The sequence below is a fragment of the Rattus norvegicus genome, chromosome 5 (genome assembly GCF_021556685.1).
Source record: "Rattus norvegicus strain SHRSP/BbbUtx chromosome 5, alternate assembly SHRSP_T2T, whole genome shotgun sequence".
In the NCBI taxonomy this organism is placed as follows: Eukaryota; Metazoa; Chordata; class Mammalia; order Rodentia; family Muridae; genus Rattus; species Rattus norvegicus.
Genome location: NC_141538.1, coordinates 65,900,001 through 65,911,048, shown reverse-complemented (window position 1 = coordinate 65,911,048; position 11,048 = coordinate 65,900,001). Strand labels below are relative to the sequence as shown.

Here is an 11,048-nt window from a genome sequence, read left to right as displayed (position 1 = left end):
GTATATGTATATAGATGTATGTATGTATGTGTGTGTTTGTGGGTGAGTGTGTATGTGTAGGAGTGTATGTGCATATGAGTATATGTATGTATATGTATGTGTGCGTGAGTGTATGTGTATGTGAGTATATGTATGTATATGTATGTATGTGTGTGTTTGTGCATGAGTGTGTACATATGTGAGTGTATGTGTGTGAGTATATGTATATATGTATGTGTGTATGTGTATGTATGTGTGTGAGTATATGTATGTATGTGTTTTTGTGTGAGTGTGTATGTGTATGTGAGTATATGTGTATATGTATGTGTGTATGTGTGGGTGAGTATATGTGTGTGTGAGTGTATGTGTATGTATGTGAGTGTGTATGTGTGTATGTGTGTGAGTATGCACGTGTGTGTGTGTGTGTGTGTGTGTGTGTGTGTGTGTGCATCCCATGAGGGACTATCCCATGAGTCACCTATGATTCAGTCAGCAAGGGCTGCATAACAAGTTACTCTGAAAGTTAGTGCTGTACAGTAGTTTTTCTCATCTCACAGTTTTTGTGACTTGACTCTCTTGGGCCCTCTTCAGGGTCTCCGGCACAGCCTACATTCATCTTGGAATGTATCTTGGAACCACCAGCTTCCTGCTTCACTCATGGGGCTGCTGATAGTATTCAGATGCTTGTCTGTGTGGGTTTATTTTGGAGTTTTGTGCTGCTGGGGTCAAATCCAGGGTGTTATGCTCAGTAGGCAAGCCTCATTCTGCAGAGCTGCATCTCCAGTGCGCAGAGGCCTCAGTTCGTATGAGTCTGGAAGCCTTCATCATTATCTCATGAAATCCTCACAAAGCCTCACAAGTGAGTGGATGAGGCAGCCTCACCTCACCAACTCTACAGCACAGACCAGGGAAATCCAGGGAGAGAATTCTAGCAGCAAATCGAGAGGACCAGGCCCAGCCTTCTCATTGCATTGCTGCAAGGGGGTACCCATTGTGGGTTCAGGATCTCCCACCCACCCACACCTATCTTCGGGCCTTGCCCATAGTGAGTATCTCGGAGGCAGCACTCAGTTGGGTTCATCCTATGGGGTTGCTGGAGCGGAGCAGTCTATGGGACTGCTTGGGCCACGGGTAACCTGGAACCCACCAAGAGCCCAGCTCTGGGAGTTCTAAGAACCAGGGAGGAAATGTGCTATTACACTCCATTTTACTGCTGCGGGGGGGCGGGGGGGTTGAACGGAACTGGGAGCCCCTTAGGAACCGCAAAGTTACAGGTCCCGCGTCAGAGCTGGCTGCGTTCTGAGACAGCACGGAAGAGCCAGGTTCATTTCCTGCTGGTGTGGTGTGCAGGAGGCAAGGGCAGTGGCCCTGTCGTTGGACAACGAAATCAAGAAGCCCTCAGGGGAGCCTGGAAACTCTTCCTGAGAAACAGTGTCAGAAAACAGTTCCTGGCTAGTCCGCCTGGTAGGAGTGGCCCGGTTCTTTGAGAAAGCCATGCATGTGAATCTTTGGGTAGAAAGCTGCTTCAGAGCTGTGCTCTCTCCTCTGGCCCCGCGGCAGGCCCAGACCCGTCTCAGCTGGAGGGAAGTCAGGCCTCCTCCCGACGGGAAGAAGGGCCCTCCTGCCTGTGGTTGGGCATTGTGCTCTCCAGATTCCAAGCTGTCAGTCTCCCTGGAGGCAGGGCTCTGGGATGCTGACCCTGCAGATTGTTTTGTTAGGTTTCTTCCACAATTAATTTGGAAATTACCCACCTGCCCGCAACCTCTCCAGGTGTTCTATAAATTACCAGCATCTTCCTGCAGTTTCCACTTAGGTGTGACCAAGGTAAAGTCAAGTCCGGAGGGTCTGCAATTGGGCACCAGTCCTGGAAGGTAGGCTTGTTGTTGTTGTTGTTGTTTTGTTTGCTTGTTTGTTTGTTTTAGAAAAGCCAGTCCCCTTCAGCTTTAACACTTATCATCTTAAGCAACGAGATCCACAGACATCGTCTCTAAGCCTCACACGCTCTGTGCAGAGAAGTCATGGGCGTGTGGAGTCTAGGACTAACAAAACACACAAGGGTCCCAGTTGTACTGCCAGGGAGAGAAGTTCCTCAGACTTCTGATCCACTGGGGCTGTCAGTCCAGCTCCTACAGAGACCACATGGTCTTGAGGCTCTCTCCTTGTACTTCATTTTCCTTGCCTAAAGAACATATGTGAAGCACGCCCCCTCTCAGAGCTGCGGCAAGAATCCAGAGGTTGAAAACCTTGTATACCACAATGGCAGTGGGCTCTGTGCTAATGGTTGGGACCATTGGTCAGGGAAGGGCCCTGGCCTAGGGTCTGTGACAGCATTAATTCACAGAGAGACCATGTTAGTTAGCCTTGTTCTTCTTTACAATCACCCATGAGGTATCGGTGCACCAGTTCTCAACCTGTGGGTCATGACATGCTTGGCAAACCTCTTTCTCCCAAAATATTTATGTTATGGTTCATTAACAGTAGCAGAGTCACAGTTGTGAAGTAGCAATGAAAATAATTTTACATTGGGGGTCACCACAACATGAGGGTCTGTATTGAAGGCTCGCAGCATTGGGAAGGTTGAGAACCACTGGGGTATAGGATCTTTTGGCTGTGGTTCTTGAGAAGACCACAGACGAAGCCTTGGGAAATGAACCAAAGATCAGTCTGACCCAAAGGACTCTACCCCGGAAGGGTCACCTTCTGCGTCAGCTGACATACACTTGGCTTAGGCAGCAGGAAGCTCAAGGACAGAGTCAGACTTGATAGATATGGCTTATTTCCAACAACAGAACCCACAGGTAGAATGGTGGCTTCCAGGGTTGGTTCTGCTCAGTGATTTCCCCAGGTTCTAAGTCCCCCACGTGCAAGCTGATGTGTTGTTAGGTCAGACACCATGGGCCCCACATGGCTGCCATGCTTCCAGAGGTCACAGGCAACATCCAGAGGTTTAAAAGAAGCACCATAGGGGTTGGGGATTTGGCTCAGTGGTAGAGCACTTGCCTAGCAAGTGCAAGGCCCTGGGTTCGGTCCCCAGCTCCGAAAAAAAAAGAAAGAAAGAAAGAAAAAAAAAAAAGAAGAAGAAGCACCATTCCTCTACTCTTTAAGGACAAAGAAAGGCTCCACAAGCATCTCATTGGCTGAGGAAGTCCCTGTGGCAAGAGAGGCATTTATCACCCATGTCTGCCTTAGAAAGGCTGAGATCTAACCAGTGGGTCCCTAAGCTGGTAAGACTGCCCCTAAAACACACAACTAACTGAAAGTGGAACAAATTAGGGCTATGTGTGCAAAGGAGGCAGGAAGGTGGCTGGCTGGCTGCTCCTCCCTTGAATATATCAGAGGGAAGACGCAATGTTTTATTTTTGTCTCCAGCAGCACCTTGTACCATTGTCCTGGAGCTGGTCACCCTTAGCTATACGATCAAAAGCCTACATTAGAAGAAGGGCTGGGGCTGGAGAGATGGCTCAGCGGTTAAGAGCACTGACTGCTCTTCCAGAGGTCCTGAGTTCAAATCCCAGCATCCACATGGTGGCTCACAACCATCTGTAATGGGATCAGAACCCTCTTCTGGTGTGTCTAAGACAATAACAATGTGCTTATATATAATAAACTTAAGAAGGAGAAGGAGGAGAAGGAGAAGGAGAAGAAGAAAGAGGAGGCTGGGCACAGGGATGTGGCAGAGCACTTGTCTGGCATGCACAAGACCTCGGCTTCAAACAGCCCTGTGGCCACGTCCAGCCCCCATGAGCACCTGGCCAAGGAAAGGGAGGGTGGGCTCTCCAAAGTGGAATAGTGGGGTGAAGTTTTGATGAAAAAGCAAAGCGACGCACAGGGGAAACTTGAAAACACACAAAGCACGGTTTTCTCGCTGAGTGAGGATGCTCAGAACACGTGTCTCTGAACTCTCTGGTCCTTAGGTCCAGCCCTGAAAGGGACTGGTTCAGCTGACACTTGAGCTGGGCCACACACTGGCTGCTGGGGAGGACAGATGGACGGATGAGGAGGCATCAGGACGTTCTGGGAACAGGCTCAGAGCCAGGATGCAGAGTTAGATGGTTCACAGAAGGACTGGTCTCAGAATCCGTGCGGAGCAGGACTCATGGGGTGTTTAGGAATAGCAACTGTTGTGGTGCTTGAAGCTTAGGATACATGCTGGGCAGCCATGGGGGATGAGGGCAGGGAGAGGGTGGCAGAGGGCAGAGGTGAGCCTGGGGCTATATGCCATAGCCAATGACACGAGCTTCTATACAGGCTGGCAGTGGGAGCGGAGTGGAGACAGAGGGGAGGGCACCCCTTGGGGCCCTTGCCAGCAGCTAGAGAGGGTTAAGGTCTATCAGGCACCGTTCTCTTACTTGATTTCTGTGTCTCCATGCCTGCACAACCGTAGCTGCCCTGCTTTGCTCGCACTGTCCAGAAGCTGCTCCAGGTTCCCAGGGACTGAGATCACCAGCCTGAGACCCATCCTGACTCAGATTCCCCATCCCCTCTTCCTTCTGGGAGGGGCTGATACCCTGAATCCTGGGTCTTTCAGACTCTGCCCTCCTGTACCTAGGAAACCCTCTGGGCTCGGCTGGAAATCTGAGCTTTGGCTCTCAGAAGAGGAGGCGTGGAGCTGACACCAAGCAGGCTGAAGCAGATAGTGTGCCAAGCAGAGAGGACCCACTCCACTGAAAAGGCCACTTTACTCTCAGCCAAGGAAATGGCCCGCAGACATAGGACCAGGGCTGGAAAGACCTGGCACCAACTCGTTAAGGACCCAGCTCTCCTGCTCCCTCTCTGCCAATCTACCTCATTTTTTCCTTATTTTTTTTATGGAAGAAAACTTATTATTTATCTTTTCGGACAGAGCCTGGCATATCCCAGGCTGGCCTTGAGCTTACCCTGTACCCAAGAATGACTTTGAACGTCTGACCCTCCTATCTTTACCTCCTTAAGGCTGGGGGTGCAGGTTTGTACCCCACACCTGGTATCTAAGGTACTGAGGAGGGAACCCAGGCTTCCTGCACACCGGCAAGCACTCTCCTCATGGAGCCACTTCTCCAGTTTCACCTCTTGACTTTTCCAGGCTGTTCTCTGCACCATTTGCTTTGAGAAACTCTGCTCCTCACCCCATGATTCTGAGTTTTTTAGCCAGCCAATGGTTATCTTTTCAGCCCATACAACGAAGGCCTTACCAGGGAAGTCTCCAGCCCTGAAAATTGCCTTTATTTTAATTCAACAACCCTCACCACTCTCCCACCCCCTGCCACAGCTGATCACTTCTCCCTTCATAGTTTTCTTTTAGGATGATGGCCAGACAAAGTGTCCCTTGCTCAGATACCAATGGCAGTGAAAGGTCTTGTGGGACAGTCTGAAGCACCTCTAGGCTCTACAGAATGCACACGTGTGGTCGTCCCTGCCGATCCCCATACTTACGAGTGCATGTGAGCACAGAGATGTGTGAGCCCAGTCTCTGTCCGTATGCTGCAATGTAATCCTGGGACAGCATTGTCCCAGGCTGTCCTTCCTAGCCATCAGAATTGCTTTCCATCAAGGGGTCATCATCCCCCCCAACTCCATACATTTTGTCCTGGCTATGTCCATCCAAAGAAAGAAGATGGCCACTGAAGCCCAAGTGTCAGAAGTGCCCTAAGAAGAAAGTTGCATTTTTAAAAAAGTTGCATTGATGTGTTTTGACTGTGTGCACGAATGTCTCTGTGAAGATCCCAGAACTGGAGTTACATATGGTTGTGAGCTGCCATGTGGGTGGTAGGAATTGAACCCAGGCCTCTGGGAAGGAGAGCCAGTGAATGCATCACTGAGCCATCTCTCCAGCTCCAAACATTGCCTTTTTAATATATCAGTTGTATTATATTATATAGTGATTTGCTTGCACATATGACTATCCACCATGTGCGTGCGTGCCTTGTGCCCATGGCAGTCAGAAGAGGACATTGGGTCCCTTAGAACTGGCGTTATAGACAGTTGTGAGCTGGCATGTGGGTGCTGGGAATCAAACCCAGGCCCTCTGTTAGAACAGCCAGTGCTTTTTTTTTGGTTCTTTTTTTCGGAGCTGGGGACTGAACCCAGGGCCTTGCGCTTCCTAGGCAAGCGCTCCACCACTGAGCTAAATCCCCAACCCCACAGCCAGTGCTCTTAACCTCTATGTCTTTAGCTTATAAATAAATCGGTTTTGAAAAGATGTGTTCAAGTATATCCCTGGCGAATGTCACTGCCAGCAGTGCATCTGGAAATACAGAGTGGGTGCACAAAGGTCAGAGCACCCAGGGAAGGAGGTGCCATGTCTTGTCCCTCCTGGCCCCTTTTCTCTCTACAGCCAGTACCACAAGGCAGGGGCAGCTGTAGTGCTCTGTGGGTTCTTGGTCTGAAATTGGGCTGCTGGAAGCTATTTTTTTGGGAGGGGGTGGAGGTGTCTCTGCTCTTATTAAAGTAAAATAGTTTCTTCTTTTTTCAAAGTTCTCTCAGTTAGGGTATTTGAGCCCATGACAGCTTGTTGAAAGACAGGTTCTGGTCCAGTGGTATTCACTGGGACCTGAGCTCATGCACTTTTAGCAGGGGGAAAGGGGTGGAGGGCGGGGGACAGAGAATGGGAGTTGTGCTCAAGAAGCACTGACTTTTAGTGGGAAACACCGAGGGCTCCTTCCACCTCCCAGAAGTACACTCCGAATTCAAATGACCAAGGCAAGAGGAGTTAGAGAACAGGGAGCAGAAGGGACCTGTACCTAGTTTTACTAATGGTTGAAACTGAGGCCTACTGGTGTGAGATGGACCACAATTGAAAATGACGCAGCAACTCAATTCCAGGCACACCCTGGAGCTCAGAGGCTCCAATCCCAGGCTCATGGCTTCCACACATGCACTGAGGAATGCTCACCAGACTGCACCTGCAAACAAATACACAGTGCACACTAGGATCTCCTCACACACATCCACACCAACAAAAACATCAGGCAGAAACACAAGGGGAAAATCAAGATTCTGGTCTCCTACATTGGGAAAACAAGACAAAACAAAACAAAACAAAACAATCTACAGTAGGAACTGCCAGGTTAACTGTGGGCCAACTTTAGGTGTCTCTGTGCTCTTGTCTGTTCTGGTGCTTTGTTTTGTTCTTGAGACAGTCACGGATTCCAGGCTGCCTTGGAACTCACCGTGGCCCAGCCTCCTAAATGCTAGGATTACATGTATGAGCCACTAGGTTCTTTTTCTTTCTTCCTCTTACGTTTTTTTTCTTCAGAAAATGAAGAAATATTCTGATTTTATAATAAAAACTAATTTTATTAAAAACAATTTTGCACAAACTTCGGAGAACATGGGAGCGTACTTTAGTAAACTGCACTCACAAGTAGAGATTGGAGGAGATGGGCTTACTTTTACTCTTCTGGGCTACCACGGGGAGGAGAGGCACGGGCAAGGCCAAGGTCCTCAGCGTTCTTAACCTCCCTCCGCAGAGCTCTAGCGGTTGGTGTCTTTCGGCTCCTGAGGAAGGAAGCGCTCTAACCTTACTAAACTACCCAGGGCGAAGTCTGCTTTTGTTGTTTCCTCAGCTTAATTGCAAAGCAAAATTGATTTGAAAGAAAAGAAATGTTACAGCTCCGGGGCGAATTCTAACGAGCCTTGGACAATTAAGGAAAAGCTTCAAATTACCCGCAGCGCTTTCACGACTCTGGGGTGCTAGGCCTGCTGACCTACCTGCAAGCTGACTTTGTGTGCCCCCACAGAAAGAGGGGAAGGAGAGAAAATAAACTCAACACCCTCAATGGGAGTCGGAGGTCTGAGCCCACAGATTTGGAAGAGTGCTGGGAGGACGATGTGCTGGAATGTTCTCACAGGAGAGCATCCTGCCACCCTGCTTCTCTGGGTGTCCCACGGGACGCACGCGGCCCACAGGAGGTGTGTAAGGGCTGTTGTGGCCCTCAGCCCACGGTCCCAGTCTTCCAGGATCCTTACACCCGTCCTGCGGGCCGCAGTCCCACACACGCAGTTCCCTCAGAGTTGCCTCTCTCTTGAACGCTGACTCTTCCCATGGCCAGCGTCTCAGCAAACGCCAAAGCCCACGCGGCAGGATGCGAAGACTCAGCCTTCCGGTCCTCTTCTTTCGCCCGTTTTATAACATCAGGGCGCTCCAAGTTTCTGATAAGGCAGGTTTTTGCCCCCCACCCATACCGATTGTAAACGAGGTTTACTTCCTCTTCTCATGCATCTATCTCTTTCCCTTTCCTTTAACTTCTGGAAGGTCTGGGGTAGCAATCACAAAGTCCCATTTTGTAAATGAGAGAACCCTGGAAAAAAGATTGTCTTAACGTTAATGTTGTGTTGTCAAGGCACCCAATTTGAGAATCAGGGTAGAAGGCTCGATTCCGGAACTAAGATGGGCAAACACTGCTCCTTTTTAGCCCGGAGAACATGCTAGGGCTGATGGTCAACTTTCAGTTTTCAGAGGTAGACAAGGTTCCAGACCTTCCCGTAGTCTAGCACCCAGAACCCTCACCCCCATACCTGGAAGAGCCCATCTGAAGAGGAAGGGACCTCAGTATCTGAGTCCGGAGTTACAGGGCTGAATGCCATCTGCCTCCAAATGGTCATCTACCATTACAAAGCTAGGAAAGGCTGCTGAGCACGTGAGTACAGCTAGACCAAAGATGCTAGCTAGAGCTGTAAATTAGCACAGCTCCAACATCCAACATAAAAGAAAACGGCAGCATTTTAATGGTGTCTGTCTTGAGTATGTGGAAACTGTATTTCAGATATATTGAATTAAATACAATCTACTATTACAACTAATATCTCCGTTTATTTTTATTTTTAATTAATGTAGCTACTAGAAAAATTTAAATCACACTTGTGGCTTCTACTGTATTCTTATCGGAGGTGTGATTTAGTTTAATGCTCCTGATAGGAACCAATTTCACACATCTTTGTGAACGGGATAGAAAGTCTCTGTGTCTCTGTCTCTCTCTCACACACACACACACAACTACCAGTGCTTTCCTGGCATCTTTTCACAGCTGATCTCTTCTTTACCAAGCTAAAGACACAGAAAGAGGCCGAGTTTCTCCTGTTCATTGTCGCTTGCTCAGCTTTTTAAAATTATTATTAAATCAGTCCGTCTAAAAACCCTGGTCTGTCTGAAGGAGGGGAGTGGAGCCCCTCTTCAACGCTAGATAATTTTTTTTTCTAAAATAAAAACTTCTCAAGAGAAAGATGGAGACATGTTGGATATGTTTCCTCTGACGTTGAATTTTAATTTCTGTGAACCTGCTGCCTAAAACAAACAAGATACAGAATGAAATAAAAAATTAAAAAAAGATCTCTTTGTTAACCATCTAATTTATTACTTTTCCTTTTTGTTCGAGGAGGGCGCCGAAGAAGGAGCGCACAGGAAACAGAACAGACAGACCCAGTTAAGGAAAGTCTCCCCACCTACATTCTTATCAGAAAATCAGATTTTTGACTGGGTAGTCACTGCTGCGGAATGACCAATCTCTCTCTCTCTCTCAAAACAACAACAACAAAAAAATCAATAATTAAGGCACAATCTCTACTTGGAGCCAGTCCTGGGACTTTGGGTTAAATACTTGCCAATGTTCTGTTCCCATTCCTGGATGGCCTTCTGTCATGGCTACTGGGAAGCCCTAGGTGGTTGACCAATGCTGCCAAATATGGAAGGTTGGCACCCAAGATAATGGGAGGGGGTTTAAAAATGAGACGGCGGAATCGCACAGTTCTGTATAACAGACAGACTCAAAATTCAGGTGTTAGGGCTGGATCACACCGAGGAATTCTCAGTTACGATTGCGACCCAGGCTTGTGACTCTCAGAGGCAGGGAAAACTAACCCAGCTGAACCGAACTAATTTTTAAAAAGCAACTCTTTTTGCAAACTTGCTCTCACTTTAATTATAAAGGCACTGTCCGAGCCTTTTATTTGGGGTACGGTAGTCAAAAGTTAAGAGGCGAACGTGTAAAAAGCCCGAGTTTAGCCCAGCATAGCACACGCTGAAGCCATACGACTCCACCACAGTTCAGGATTCTAGATTCTGGTGTGGGCAACGACGCAACACTCCACCCTTTACAGCCTAGGGCCCTCCCTAGTAGAATGGCGGAAAGGCATGCTCTTTGGAGCTTCGCATCATCGAGGGTCCCCTGTGTCAGCCCAAACGTGGCTATGGCCTCCCTACGTCCGCCCACGTCCAAAGCAAATCCGGTCTGTGAACAGGGCAAGACACCGAGCCTCCGCGACCCTCGGAGCCCTCGCACACTCGTGAGTCTCAGTCCGATACACTTTTAGTCCTGTCCACCGGTCCCGGGGGATTTACATCTTTCAGAACGTGCCGGAGTCAGTGAGGTTTTGTGCCTACCCCGGCTCACATGGCAGACACGAACCGATCCACCGCGCCGGGGTAGGCGGTGGCGTGGCGGGAGTGATAGGCACCTCCACCACCGGCTCCGAGTTGCCCACTGGGATTATAGCAGGGCCCCAGCGCCGCTCCGAACTGGCCAGGAGACGTGCGCCCGTAGAAGTCCACCGTGGCCTCCACGCCGCCGCTGCCTCCTCCCGCGGTGGGCGAAGTGGGTCCGGCCAGACGGCCCGCAGCAGCGGCGAAGAGCGCGCTGCTCGCCCCTTGTGGGTACGCGCCGTCGGGGCCCGCGTAGGCAGCGGCATAGGCAGCCGGGTTGACCGGCCGCGCGCCCGTGCATACCGCGGGCTGGAAGCTCCCTGTGCCCGGCGCGCCCGCCGCAGCCGCGAAGGCGCACGAACCTCCGGCTGCTGATGGTGCGGGGCCCAGATCCGGGCTGAGCGGCCGCTCGGGAACCAAGCCGAAGACCCGGCAGGGCCCGGGCGACGCTGCGGGGTAGTAGACCGGCGGGGGTGCGGCGAGCGGCGGCGCGTAGCCCGCATAGACGGCTCCCGGGTAGGCCGGCCTCGCGGCAGGCACGGCACCCGGGAAGATGGCGGCGGCGGCGGCGGCGGCAGCAGCGGCTGCATCATGCATGTACGCCGGGTAGGTGGACAGGTCCGAGCGCTTGAAGCGCTTGCGCCGGCGCAGGAAGCTGCCGCTCTCGAACATG

General features: G+C 50.3%; 1 protein-coding gene across 1 annotated transcript in view; it reads right to left on the bottom strand.

Annotated features, from left to right (window-relative positions):
- Positions 1-9,243: 9,243 nt before the first annotated feature.
- Foxe1 (forkhead box E1) overlaps positions 9,244-11,048 on the bottom strand; it is a 2,805-nt gene continuing 1,000 nt past the window's right edge. The window contains 1 exon segment of the mRNA NM_138909.2: positions 9,244-11,048. This exon segment is cut by the window's right edge and continues 1,000 nt beyond it. Coding sequence (NP_620264.1) covers positions 10,343-11,048 — 706 coding nt within the window. The 3' untranslated portion in view covers positions 9,244-10,342.